The sequence below is a fragment of the Gymnodraco acuticeps genome, unplaced genomic scaffold (assembly GCF_902827175.1).
Source record: "Gymnodraco acuticeps unplaced genomic scaffold, fGymAcu1.1, whole genome shotgun sequence".
Taxonomy (NCBI): domain Eukaryota; kingdom Metazoa; phylum Chordata; class Actinopteri; order Perciformes; family Bathydraconidae; genus Gymnodraco; species Gymnodraco acuticeps.
The window spans coordinates 26,941-41,276 of record NW_022990228.1 but is presented as its reverse complement, the minus strand read 5'-3'; the positions used below and the strand labels follow the sequence as shown (position 1 = coordinate 41,276).

Here is a 14,336-nt window from a genome sequence, read left to right as displayed (position 1 = left end):
AAAAGCTCGACCAATCATCTGAGCCGGCCCGGCTAAAGTAACTGGACGGCCTACCTGCCTGTCAGCCTGCCATCTGTCCTCAAACTTATCTCGTGCCCTCATTGGTCATGTGCGCGTTCGTGTGTGTTGGAGGAGGGGCTCTGTGAGGAAGTCTGAAGGAAGGGGCAGATTATTTCCGGTTGCGTACTTTCAAATTCTAGCGCACTCGAGCTGGTTTCTCCATTCTTACCTACCTACCTTTAATGTGAGGCAATCTAATGAGAAACCCTCTTTGGATATTACCTAAGTATCTCAAATTATTGAGCAACCTATCTTTAAAAGGCCGTTGTATCTGAAAATAAGTTATTTTTAGATACTATGGCAGTATTTTGTGAGAGTTTTCTCATCGTTTTTGTATAAAAAGTAGTTATTTTGAGATACAATGTTATAATTTCAGGATAGTAAGTCAACATTTTGTTTTCATCATAAGTATTATAGTTGTCTCTTACTGGAGGAAATGGGCTTCCATAAATATCCGTACCATATTTCACGACAATCCATCCATGTTTTTGTCTAGAAATGTCACTCAGCACTCATTAGGGTACATCCTCTGGGAACCAAGAATGACACTGACATTTTGTGCAGATCCATTGATGGGATATTGTTAAGGTTAAATGAATACTTTAACCTGTAGCTTGTGGCACTAAAGAAACAATGATACAGACACTGAAGTCAGTCAGGTTTTGACAATTTGAACAATGAATGTCTTCAAAGCAATCCATCCAGCAGGTGTGTTAATATTGAGACAAAGTGTAAATGAACCAAGAGGTACTAAGACGCAAAAGGCCACATACAAATATCCAATAAATTAAATCTGCTCACAGCACCAACAATGTTAAGAGCCCATTTTCTGCCCACTTCTCAACAACATAACACCCTTTTGGTCAGGACAAAATCCCTCTCCAAGATCTCAGAACAAACCTATCTCATTTCTTTGTTCGAGTGCCTCTGGCTCCAAAATCTGCTCCCCAACAGCCAGTCCTCAGAGGAGCCGTAACCAGGGCCGAGGAACAGCATCCTGGGCAAACGGCCCGAACCGGAGCCTCTGTGGCCAATCACTGGTTTATTGCCATTTTCAGTGAGGAGAAAAAAGAAGAAAGGAGTGGGAGGAAGAGGAAGGGAGGAAGAGAGGATTAAAAGGGGGAAAGCATGGGAAGAGAGGATGGAGAAAAGCTGATAATGAAGAACAAATGGTGCCATTTAAATGAAAAACATGACATGTGCACACACCAATAATTACTGGTGCTGACAGCGAGAGTAGACCACAAGATAAGCTATCACACTGTGGACACACACACACACACACACACACACACACACACACACACACACACACACACACACACACACACACACACACACACACACAGGGGATAGTTGACATGTCTTTGTGCACCCTCACACACCATGACAGCCACATCGGAGTGTTTCATGTGTTTATGGCAGTCCAGAGTCCAGTCTCTTAGTTAGGACATATACATGAAAAAAAAATGCAGATTTTCCAAGTAGATCGACCTTTTTTCATCATTTCTGAACCAAATTCACTCACACTGGTCTGGTTTTGAAGCGCCAGTTTGCATGTTACCCCAACCTCTTACATGCATTACCTGCAGCTGCATGCACTGTCTCTATGCTGGACCCAGGAGAAGGGGTTTTTCGGGCGGAAGGCTTACCTGGATTGCCGCAGTCTGCACATGTCCCGTTCCCCGGTCTAACCAGCACGTCCTGCAGGAGCCGGTTGTTCCCCTCCGGTTCCTCCGCCATGCTGAGTCTATCCGTCCAGCAGCAGCCTCACCGCGGGGGGGGGAAAGAAGAAGAAGGACATCCGCTCCTGGAAGTCCGAGAGATGAGAGAAAGAAAGAGAGGCAGAAAGAGACAGCTCGATCACCTCCAATCTGACACAAGAGGAGGAGAAAGACTGCTGGAGGAAACCTCTCTGTCTGTTTAATAGTTCTATTACTGAGACTGCATTATAATCAAGCCACACGTTACCATCTCCTCATCCCGCCCTCCTTTACTGCCTGTCTGTCTCCTCTACCTTATCTTATAAGAGTGAGACATCCAGTGGTGGACTACCAGAACACATTTAATTAAATAGGCTCATTTTCAGTTTTTATTAGTATGTGTCTCTACTTTAAAGAGTCATCTCCTGCTGATGTCCAGGTGTATATCAGTATGTAGTGTCTCTACTTTAAAGAGTCCTCTCCTGCTGATGTTCAGGTGTATATCAGTATGTAGTGTCTCTACTTTAAAGAGTCCTCTCCTGCTGATGTTCAGGTGTATATCAGTATGTAGTGTCTCTACTTTAAAGAGTCATCTCCTGCTGATGTCCAGGTGTATATCAGTATGTAGTGTCTCTACTTTAAAGAGTCCTCTCCTGCTGATGTTCAGGTGTATATCAGTATGTAGTGTCTCTACTTTAAAGAGTCCTCTCCTGCTGATGTTCAGGTGTATATCAGTATGTAGTGTCTCTACTTTAAAGAGTCCTCTCCAGCTGATGTTCAGGTGTATATCAGTATGTAGTGTCTCTACTTTAAAGAGTCCTCTCCTGCTGATGTTCAGGTGTATATCAGTATAGAGTGTCTCTACTTTAAAGAGTCCTCTCCAGCTGATGTTCAGGTGTATATCAGTATGTAGTGTCTCTACTTTAAAGAGTCCTCTCCTGCTGATGTTCAGGTGTATATCAGTATGTAGTGTCTCTACTTTAAAGAGTCCTCTCCAGCTGATGTTCAGGTGTATATCAGTATGTAGTGTCTCTACTTTAAAGAGTCCTCTCCTGCTGATGTTCAGGTGTATATCAGTATGTAGTGTCTCTACTTTAAAGAGTTCTCTCCTGCTGATGTTCAGGTGTATATCAGTATGTAGTGTCTCTACTTTAAAGAGTCCTCTCCAGCTGATGTTCAGGTGTATATCAGTATGTAGTGTCTCTACTTTAAAGAGTCCTCTCCTGCTGATGTTCAGGTGTATATCAGTATGTAGTGTCTCTACTTTAAAGAGTCCACTCCTGCTGATTTTCAGGTGTATATCAGTATGTAGTGTCTCTACTTTAAAGAGTCCTCTCCTGCTGATGTTCAGGTGTATATCAGTATGTAGTGTCTCTACTTTAAAGAGTCCTCTCCTGCTGATGTTCAGGTGTATATCAGTATGTAGTGTCTCTACATGTCTCCATGCTTTAATGTTCAAAACGCTCTTTATTTTTCTCATACTGCCTGTGCTGCAGCACCTCTTTTCACCCTCTGTCTGAAACCAGAGCCCAGTCTGCTCTGATTGGTTCGCTGGCCTGCTCTGTTGTGATTGGTCAATCGCTTAGAGATGTGCCGCCCCTTAGCCTATCACCTACAATGTCTAGGAGCGCTATCCAATAGAAGTGCGAGTGTTACAGTGATGTCACTACGTGCTTTGCAGACAATTTACATGCACAAAATCCTATATAACACACTACAGCGAAATGGGAAAACACCCCATATGGCATAATAGCGACTCTATAAAAGACACATTATCTCTACACTTGGTATGTCTTCAAATCCTCATCAATAAATCAATTGCATAAGAGGAAAGACATAGGGATAATTATTAAAGGACCCTATGTTATTTTACAGTAGGGTATTATAATCATGCATTATATTATATCAAGTGTAGTAGGTCAGACAGGAGGTGTAGGGTTGTCACCTGTCCCTGAATTATAGCCTAGTACTTTTTATTAGTTTGTTTATTTTGCATATTCAATAAAAAGACTTAGTAGGCCTAAGTTGAAGATAACAATTATTTTCTCTCAGGATGTTCTGCATTTAATTGTAATTTAAAGTAATTCATAATAGTATTAATACTATTTTTGGAAGTATTCCAGACATTACATAGAATTTTAAATGATTAAAAGTTTAATGTATTTCTTGTGGCGAGTGTTTGCTTCTTTAAGGATTTAATCGAAAACCTACTCCATCATCGATGCGATCCAATCGACTGCTACTGTCTGTGTGTGTGCAGAGACGACCCATTACGTCATATTCACGAGACAACAGGGTCACGTTATTCTGTTGCTGTTTTTACAATAATCTTCAACAAAGCTTGTTTTAAAAGCTTTTAAAAAATGTCTGCGATGAATTTCGGGTCGAAGAGTTTCAAGCCTCGCGCTCCTGATAAAGGCGCGTTTCCTATTGATCATTTCGGTGAGAAAAAACACAACATGTTCTGTAAACCCACAGTTAAAATGACGATGTAGTCTAAATTCATTATGCACTCAGAGCTAATGCATGTTTTGCAAAAGAGTCATGAGTTTACGCAGAGCCAGACGTTGTTCAGAAGTCCTTTTAGTCCATTGTACTTTGATTATACAACGCATTCATCTCTGACGCTGGAGGTTAATGCATAAAAGCTAATGGCTCATTTATGATACTGCCAATATGTGTCTGTAGTGTATTTCTATATATTCCTGTAGCTTAGCGACACTGTGAGTATTCAATATCTTCGTTATATAGTGTATTAATTAGATACTCTATTCATATATGTCCTTTCTAATGTGAATTTGTACTTACTTGCTGCTAGTGTTCATTGTATTTGTCTTATATTTATATATTATTGTATCTTTTACATGTGTTTAACTCGTGTAATGGTTGACTACACTGCTCCTAGGACAATATCATTTCCCAATTTGGACTTAAATTAAATATCAGACTGTCAAGATTCAAGATGCAAGGCTTTTATTGTCATGTGTGCATAGCTGCAGTGTAGGTATATCAATGAAAATCTGAGGTCACAGGCTCCTCCAACACGATACAATAGTTTAAATAGTGCAAGTAAATACAAATAAAATAGGATACGCTATCCTTTCCTAATTTAAAGGCAGAGTTTAGATTGTTTTAAGAGCGGTTCAATTAGTTCCTTACCTGTCAAGAGTAGATTAAGGTCGACACAATCCAAGCTTGGAGAAATAGCCATTAGTACGGAATGTGCCGTATTGTTTCAGGAGTCAAGGAGACGTTTATGAAATGCCTCAGAGATCAGGAAGCACTACGCTATAATCGATGATGTTCTGTCCCTGCATCGATGCAGAATCGTCCACGTCCGCATCACGATGCATCGTAGAAACGATTCATTTCAACACCCCTAGTCAAGAGTAGATTAAGGTCGACACAAATCCATCAATTCTCCAGTGCACCCTGCGGTTAGAAGGCAGAACGACGCAGAAAACACATGAAGAAACAGATTTATTTATCATAGCACCTATAACGAGTGCTTCACAAGTAAGAACAAACGTTAAAATGAAGACCACAGAGACATGAATACAATAACAACACGAGGCAGACATTTTTAAGGTCAACATAAAAACAAAACGCAGACCACGTGGAGTCCTGAAAGGAACACACATAAGAACAGGACACACCACTAGGGATGGGTATCGCCTGAAATGTATCGATTCCGGTTCTTATCGATTCCCCGTTTCGATTCCAAAATTGTAAAAGAAAGAGGTCAAACGTTTAGATAACAAAAATATCTTTATTTTTTTAAGCTTTAACTGACATTTTTACAAATAAAAAATATACATGCAATACAAATGTATTGCACAATAGCTGTGCTGTATTTGAACTGAGCTATGCCTGTGGCCAGCTATTAACAGGCATTACACTGTGCCTTGTCTTTTTCTTTCTTAGTGTAGTGGAGCCTCACTTCAGAGCGTTTACCGCGACCCATCTTTGGTGTTATGAAGTGACTGAGCTCGTGAACTACGGGAGGGCGGGGGGAGCCTCGCTGCGGGGCAACTGTGGACCTCTGTCGCCGCAACTTACATGATGCCGTTTAAAAATATGAAGGGCGGTGCCGTGCCGTCAACGGCCCGCTGACGACCGGCCGTTCTGTGATTCTCCAGAACACACAGATGGCCGGACCTCCCTTACCCTGGCTGTGTTCCATCGGGTCACCGCGGCGCAGACGGACCCGGTGGAATACAGGGTCTACCGCGTTTAGGAACCGTTAAGCAGAACCGAAATTGTGTATTTTGTATGGGTACCCGGTACCCGGCATTTTCTTATCGGTTCTCATCTGGAACCGAGTTTCGGTTCCCAACCCTACACACCACACACATAGACTGGACACACACACCACACACATAGACTGGACACACCACACACATAGACTGGACACACACACCACACACATAGACTGGACACACACACCACACACATAGACTGGACACACACACCACACACATAGACTGGACACACACACCACACGCATAGACTGGACACACACACCACAAACATAGACTGGACACACACACCACACACATAGACTGGACACACACACCACACACATAGACTGGACACACACACCACACACATAGACTGGACACACATACCACACACATAGACTGGACACACACACCACACACATAGACTGGACACACACACCACACACATAGACTGGACACACCACACACATAGACGGGTCCAAAACTCAGACGCCCGTATCATTACCAGAACTCCTTCCATTGATCGTATCACTCCGGTTCTTCAACAACTCCATTGGCTCCCCGTTAAATACCGCATCGACTTCAACATGTTGCTCCTCACCTTCACACTCTTGCCTCACCTCCATATCTCTCTGAACTCCTTCACACCTACCCTCCCTCTCGTGCTCTCCGATCCTTCTGCCCGCCGGACCACCATGGGGTCACGAGCCTTCAGCCACTCTGCCACAAGACATCCGCAATATGGACTCACTCTCAACCTTCAAATCCTGCCTGAAAACCCACCTTTTTAAACTGGCCTATTCAACATCTTAAGTCCTCTAAACTGATTGTTGTTTTTAAGTCTTTAAGTCTTACTGTGTGATCTTCTTTGTTTTCTTGTTTTTAATGATGCTCTGTAAGGTGTCCTTGAGAGCTTTGAAAGGCGCCCATAAATAAAATGCTTTATTATTATTATAGAAAGGAATAGACACACTTGATAATCTGACATGAAGTAAATGTGACGACTGACAAGCTTCTCTCTGAATGTGCCGTATTGTTTCAGGAGAGTGTAAAATCTTCAAGGAGACGTTTATGAAATGCCTCAGAGACAACAGCTTCGACAACTCCAAGTGCCGACTGCAGTCCAAAGACTACCTGGAGTGCCGCATGGAAAAGTAATGAAACAAGACACCTCTTTGTAATCCTCACATTTTACTCAAGACTATATTTTACTGTTTTTCTTTTTTATAGTATAGAATTGTTTTCATAAAAAACGTATGAAGTATAGTATATCAAATATATAAGATTAAACGACATATGTCATACATACGTATGTTGAAAATATAAAATAAAACAACATTTTATGCCATGGAAAAATGTCGGGGTATAAATATTGGGTCATATAAACTATGAAGTTAGAAATGAATTAAAATGAAGATGAACATATATACATATTGGGTCATATATACATATTGGGTCATATATACATATTGGGTCATATATACATATTGGGTCATATATACATATTAGATATATTCACATGGGTGTGTGGAAACAGTGTGTATTTGTGTACAGTTATTGTTTCACATTGTTGACCCCATGTTGTGCAGCCTGATGGGGAGGCGTGTGGCGCAGTGGGTTAGTGCGCTGATCTTCGAATCAGAGGATAGCAAGTTCGAGTCCCACAGGACAATTTGTCTATTAAAGGAAAGACAAATACCCTACCCCATTAGGTCATGGTCACAATAGTTTTCTATCTGTGTTTTTAATTGTTGTTTGACTTTTATGTTAAATTCCTCGTACGTGTCAACCTACCTGGTGATGAACCTGATTTCTTTCTAACTTTGTCCTTTTCATCGTGTGTTTTCCAGTCAGCTGATGGCCAAGGAGCCAATGGAGAAACTGGGCTTCAAAAACCTGATAGACCCTCCTCCCAGCCAATCAGACGGAGACACTAAACCATGACCTGCTGAAGCATATTAAATGCAGTGTGAAGCTGAGAAGATTTCAAAGACTTTAAGAGTGCAAGAGGAGACTTGCCGTGGTTTGCCTTGTGGTCTCAGTTTGGTACGGAGAACAAACACAATGAATCGTCTGTGTACATAGAATATAATGTATAATATATGGAGATGCTGTTTTGGCATTCTAATAAAGCTTTTGTATTTAAATTAAACTGCACTCGAGTATTTAATGGTCTGGATGGCGACATCTGCTGGTAACGTGTTGCAACTGCATCTGTATGGATGGATGTAATCAATGATAAGTATAAGTAAGCGTTCCTACTGCTTCTATTTGTATTTTCTTCACACAAGTGAAATGCAAAAATACATTTCATGATGGAAACATGTTACCCTGTTCACCTCACATTTCAAATATGTGAGAAACATGTATTTAGCCTTTTTTTATATCAAAATCCATCTTAATCTTGCTGTTAAACGTAAAATATATATGGCAAAAAATCGTTTTGTGGAGAAATAAAGTTCATCTGAAGAAAACTCCAAACATGGGAAAATGAAATATGCCATAAGAATAGTTTCACAGAAAGAAAATGAGAATATGAAAGCACATGGAAAACAATGGAAACATATTTACTACGTGCTTTTCATCCGTTTCAGACACACACAGTGAGACCGATGCTCAATGCTCCTCCCTGAAAAGATAGAAGAAAGTAGATACCCAATTATATAAGTGGCTTATTTGAAACAGAAAGACAAACATGTGTTTTCACATTTGAAACATTTAACTTTATTGTCACTTTAAATCCCACTCAGCCAGTTATACAAAACAACACTTGTTAGGAGACACAAATAAATAAAGTACAACTAAAAGCAAACGCATCTGGATCAGAACGTCATTCAAATCAGGTGGGAATAAATCATGATTATCTCAATGTGCTATTAAAACAAACACACACACACACACACACACACACACACACACACACACACACACACACACACACACACACACACACAACTATAACATTTACAAATGTTTTACTATTCACCTGTTTTTATGCACATTTTAAACAAACATTTACATAAAAGGTTATCCTTATATAGTATTTAAAACTTCTAGAAGATTGATTCAACACAAATTGGACAACACAAATATTAAATATGAGACTTTGACAACACGCAAAAGAAGATTAGTGACTTTATATTATCATATGATTAACATAACACTCTTAAACTGATTAATAAGCAGGTAATCTGAGTGCATAGAGACCTTATATTAGCTCATAATGTTGAATAATTTCACATACACGTCTTTAAACCAAAAATAACTGTACTTAGTGTGACTCTGACGTTATTGGGCAATACATAAAACAATATTTTGACTGAATAAAACGTTTTTTCTTACATATTTTCATCCTGTGTCAGTCGCATAGAGATCACGTCGTGTTTGGGGCTGTGTGAACCAATCAGAAGCCTGAACTTGCATAGGCAGTAAGGAGGAACTGGATCCCTCAACTCTGACTGTCAGGCTAATATTTCCCTTTTAGATCGCTGTATAGCCCGTTTTTATCTCTGCTTAATGTTTAATATTTATAGTTAAACGCCAATACCTTGCTATAATACAGGTATAGAAGTATCCAGTTGGTTTGGTGTTGCTATTTTCGGGATTTCTTTGGCTTGGTCGTGCGGAAAGAAAATGCCTGAGAGGTCAAACAAGGTAAAAATAGTGCTTGACAAAAAATGAACAACGTTTTTCTGCCAAGGAAATCTAGACCTTTATCTTGGTTACATACTTACTCTAAATAGCATGCTTGTTCAACACTAACGTTATACATTAAGCTGGAGCTAACTGTAGTTTTAAGAGACTGTAGGATCCACACGTTTGTGTTTCCTGAGAGACACAACCATGCCTCAAATGGACCCAAAAGGTGAGCCAGAAGAAACCATTAGACCCTCAATTGGAGGTGACGATGGTGGTGGTGGAGCCACAATCCTTGCTTTGACCATTTGCTCTGCAGCCATTGGAGGAACTTTCCAATATGGCTACAACATCTCCATTATCAACGCTCCTACCAGCTACATCCAGACCTTCATCAACGACACCTACATGGAGCGATGGGGCTATGGTTTGGAAAGTTCTCAGCTCACCTTAATGTGGACCATCATCGTTTCAACCTTTTCCCTCGGGGGTTTGATCGGAGCCCTTCTCGCCGGTCCTCTTTCGGTCCGATTTGGCAGGAAGAACTCTCTGCTTCTAAACAACGGTTTCCTGTTCGCTGGCGCTGTTCTCGTGCTCACTTCCAGGGTGGCGAAATCCTTCGAGATGATCATCTTCGCTCGCTTCCTAGTGGGGATTAACTCAGGCGTCAGTATGAACATACAGCCTATGTATTTTGGGGAAAGCGCACCCAAACATCTCAGGGGTGCTGTGGCTTTTTCCTCGGCTGTTTTCACTGCGTTTGGGATCTTCCTGGGTCAAGTTGTGGGTCTCACTGAAGTTCTGGGTGCACAACATCTTTGGCCTTATTTACTAGCTAGTAACGCTTTGCCAGGGTTGATCCAACTTCTCACCTTACCATGGTTTCCAGAAAGCCCTAGGTACCTTCTCATCGACCGAGGAGACAAGGACGCTTGTGTCAAGGCGCTTGGAAGGCTTCGAGGTGGCATAGCTCCCATTTTAGAGGTGGAAGAGATGCTTGAGGAGCAGGAGCAGCAAAAAACGGCCGCCTTGAACTCTGGATCGTCTGCCAACAAGACGCCTTGGACTCTGTTTAAAGATGCAAGCCTTCGATCTCAGCTCAGGACTGTCATGGCGGCCAGTAGCGCCATGATGCTCTGCGGCAATGACTCTATCTACTTCTATGCTTACTACATGTTCCTCGCAGCGGGGATACCTCCACAGAAGATCCAATACATCACCATCGGCACGGGGGCGTCCGAGTTTACTGCGTCTATCCTGAGCAACCTGCTGATCGAAAGAGTTGGACGTAGATACCTTCTTATTGGAGGGTACAGTTTGATGTCTTTCTGGAGCGTAGTTTTCACAGTTGCTCTGAACCTCCAGAGTCGAGGTGTTGCTGGGATGGCGTACCTCAGCATGGCTTGTGTTTTCGCCTATATCCTCAGTTTTGGTTTGGGTCCTGCAGGCGTTTCGGGGATCCTACCGGCCGAGATCTTTGACCAATCGGCTCGTCCGGCTGCTTACATGGTTGCCGGGTCTTGCATGTGGGTCAGTTTGTTTTTGGTGGGCATGCTGTTCCCGTTTATCGTCAAAGGGTTGGGGGATTTCTGTTTCCTGCCGTTCTTTGTCGTTTGTGTGACCTCCGCTGTGTTTTTGGGAATCACTTTACCAGAGACTAAAGGAAAGACACTGGCAGAGATCACGGCAGATTTTGATGGAAGGAATGGAAAGCAGAAAGAGTATTCAGACGTGGAAATTGATGAACCCATGAAGGAGCAGTACCAACTGGGTAAAGCTGCCTCTCTTACTAACCTAATGCTGGATCCTGATAGTAATCCTGACCTGGAGAGTATACAGCCTCAAGTGAATGTGTAAAAGAACTGCCTTTGTTGCCTACTTATGCACTTTTAGTGTTAACTGAAATCAGAAGTGTCCTATTTATGCTGTGTTTTTATTTATGTGGTAAATCTTTGGAAAGGCAAGTTTATTTATATAGCACCTTTCAACACAAGGCAATTCAAAGTGCTTTACAAAAAACGAAAGACATTAAGAAAATGGCATTTAAAATCAGTAAAAAGAAAAGATAATAAAATAAACATTAAAAGAAAAAATACATGGTTAAAAGTTACAGTGCCCTTTAAGATGTGAATAGTTCAATTAAAAGCAGCGACAAAAAGAAAAGTCTTAGTCTGGATTTAAAAGTAGTCAGAGTTGCAGCGGACCTGCAGGTTTCTGGGAGTTTGTTCCAGATATTTGGAGCATAATAACTAGGGGCAGGGCCGCCCCTGGCCAACTTGGGGCCCCAAGCGACATTGTGAGATGAGCCCCCCCCCCCCCTAACCGACAGGAGTGAAACTATTTTTTTTGGAAACAAAGTAGGCTGCTTTGCAAATATAATTCCTGTTTATTATTATTATTATTATCAACACAGTTACTTTTGTATACAGTGAGGTAAAAGGTAAATGTGCATGTATGTCCTTCAGTATGCGTTAACACGTGCATGTATGTCGTTCAGTATGCGTTAACAGGTGCATGTATGTCGTTCAGTATGTGTTAACAGGTGCATGTATGTCGTTCAGTATGCGTTAACAGGTGCATGTATGTCCTTCAGTATGCGTTTACAGGTGAATACGTCTGCATTTCCTGCCAAATACTAGCCTCAAAAAGATTAAAATAGAATTAATGCAAATAAACTACTTCTACTAATAATCATAATCATAATCATAATCAATTCAATAATATAAATACTATATTATTTTATTATAATATAGTTGTAATATAGTATAAGACAAAACATGCTTATGGCATGCTCAAAAACTGATATTTCTTAAATCTGTATTCTAGTTCCCTCTGTCAGCAATGTATCAACAACTACACACACATTTCTATCAGTATTTCTCTGTGTTGTGGTTGACATGATGATGACTGTTAGGAGTTAAGGGGAGAGGCTGAGCGTCACCATGATGATGACTGTTAGGAGTTAAGGGGAGAGGCTGAGCGTCACCATGAAATGTGCAAATTGACATAAAAATTAATAAAAGGGGGAAAAATGCTCCATGTTTTTTAGGCTGTAACCTTTAACTGTTATGTAAGCCAACTAGACAGACAGTGTATCACTCTTCCTCCTGTACATTAGCAGATAAAAGGCATCACATACTTGAATGAATGGTAAATAAAGAATGCTGGAAATAACTGCATCTCCATTAGCCTCTATGCTCTGCAGAGACTGCCTTCTTCATGTCCTGAATTGCAGCTGATGTTTTAATATGGCAATTGGCAATTTTACTTATACAACATTCGTAAGTTGTACATTTGACTCATACAATAACCCACCTTCGAGTGATGCTCTAGTTTCTTCATGTTTTGTTTTTTTCCCCTCTTGCTTGTGCCGGACTGAAACGGTCTTTTCACCGACATCTCTTCACCTGCACTAGTGGCCGTATCAAAGCCGTGATTGGTCGGATGTCGATTCATTGCAATGGAGAGGCGAAGTCACGCCCATCTACTTCCGGACCATGGGACCCCGGAAGCGAAAAATTTACATTGAATTCAATGGAGAGAGAACACATATATTTTGATCCCGTTTGAATTGTGCCACGAACTACACATATGATGTTTGTCAATCTTAAACAATCATTTCCATGTCAAAAAAGTCACATTTTGTCGTAAAACTGCTGAAATATAAGACTATGAAAAATACGATACTACAAAGACTACAAATCCCAAATCCCATTCTGTGTCGCGTAAGTGATGTCACAGGCATGCTCGGTGATTTATAATAAGACTCGTAATTAAAGCGAAGAAGAAGAAGATCTCATAACTGATTTATTCCCTCCAATAAATTATAGATCGCTAAAAATACATTCACTTTTACAAGATGCCTGTGTGCTTTGTACCAGGTTGAAGTCATAAAAGTGATCATACCACTTGCTCCTTCTATCGATTCCCGTCTGATGAAAGGACCAGGAGTCGCTGGATCAGACATATCAGGTAATATCATAGGTAATATACATGTTGTGCATGTTCATGTGCATAGTCAAGTTAGCTACCTAGCTAGTAGCGACGAGTAGCGAGCACGTTAGTTAGCATTACATTACTTAGCCTTGTCATTTTTAGTAGCCTTACCATTAAGTTATTATTTTATTACATGAAGTAAACCAAAATGTTAAACAGTAACCAAACATGATGGTAAGTATTTCGTGAAACATTTGAAGAGTAGCCTACTGCGCCCTCCACCGGGTGCTAAGGAAGCAGTTCAGGGAGAGTCGAAGGCAGGCATGGAGCTTTGCATGACATTCTTCTGGACGTGTTTCATTGTGATGACAATCTGTTTGTTGGAAAGACAGTCGTTGTGTGCTTATTGAGAGAAAATTGTTAGAAGAGATAATTATTCAAAGTGTTGTTACTTTAAAGTGTTGTTACTGACCTTTTTCTCTTTTATTTTCTTTACCTCACCTGTAACTGCTGAGACGTTGAGGAACATGCACACTGACCTGCTCTGGCAACCTGATTTCCACTGTACGTAATAGTATTTGGTTATGGTATATTATTTATATACATCAAAGGCACAATGCACCCCCCAGAGACACACATGTATTGAGTGTGATATTTTGCATAGGTCATGTGAAATCATCTTTACATACTAGAAAACTGTAGGAGCGGCAACTTGTTTTGAAATTGAATTTTTAATATCTGATAATAAAGTTGATCTGTT

General features: G+C 40.8%; 3 protein-coding genes across 4 annotated transcripts in view; 2 read left to right on the top strand and 1 right to left on the bottom strand.

Moving 5' to 3' along the window:
• The window catches only part of LOC117547958 (arf-GAP with dual PH domain-containing protein 1), a 38,785-nt gene extending 36,982 nt beyond the window's left edge, over nt 1-1,803 (bottom strand). Inside the window, exon 1 of one of the 2 annotated variants that reach the window (XM_034218887.1) lies at nt 1,713-1,803. In XM_034218887.1, coding sequence (XP_034074778.1) covers nt 1,713-1,803 — 91 coding nt within the window. Of the gene's footprint in view, nt 1-960; nt 1,083-1,712 lie in introns of those variants that run through there. The other variant, XM_034218888.1, reaches the window with a different exon arrangement.
• Nucleotides 1,804-4,043: 2,240 nt separating this feature from the next.
• LOC117547961 (cytochrome c oxidase assembly protein COX19) lies at nt 4,044-8,156 on the top strand. The gene is made up of 3 exons (XM_034218891.1): nt 4,044-4,205; nt 7,047-7,158; nt 7,855-8,156. The coding sequence occupies exons 1-3, from the start codon at nt 4,127-4,129 to the stop codon at nt 7,946-7,948; spliced, it is 285 nt and encodes a 94-aa protein (XP_034074782.1). The 5' UTR covers nt 4,044-4,126; the 3' UTR covers nt 7,949-8,156.
• A 1,361-nt stretch (nt 8,157-9,517) lies between these two features.
• On the top strand, nt 9,518-11,780 carry LOC117547960 (solute carrier family 2, facilitated glucose transporter member 11-like). Its single transcript, XM_034218890.1, has one exon. The coding sequence runs from the start codon at nt 9,848-9,850 to the stop codon at nt 11,495-11,497; it is 1,650 nt and encodes a 549-aa protein (XP_034074781.1). The 5' UTR covers nt 9,518-9,847; the 3' UTR covers nt 11,498-11,780.
• The last annotated feature ends 2,556 nt before the right edge of the window (nt 11,781-14,336 follow it).

What these genes read in the sequence shown, in the direction of transcription:
- LOC117547961 (XM_034218891.1), top strand. Translation starts at nt 4,127, where the DNA reads ATGTCTGCGATGAATTTCGGGTCGAAGAGTTTCAAGCCTCGCGCTCCT. An exon ending in GTTTCCTATTGATCATTTCG is followed by an intron (nt 4,206 to 7,046) that starts GTGAGAAAAAAC and finishes GTATTGTTTCAG; the next exon opens with GAGAGTGTAAAATCTTCAAG. An exon ending in CTGGAGTGCCGCATGGAAAA is followed by an intron (nt 7,159 to 7,854) that starts GTAATGAAACAA and finishes TGTGTTTTCCAG; the next exon opens with TCAGCTGATGGCCAAGGAGC.
- LOC117547960 (XM_034218890.1), top strand. Translation starts at nt 9,848, where the DNA reads ATGCCTCAAATGGACCCAAAAGGTGAGCCAGAAGAAACCATTAGACCC.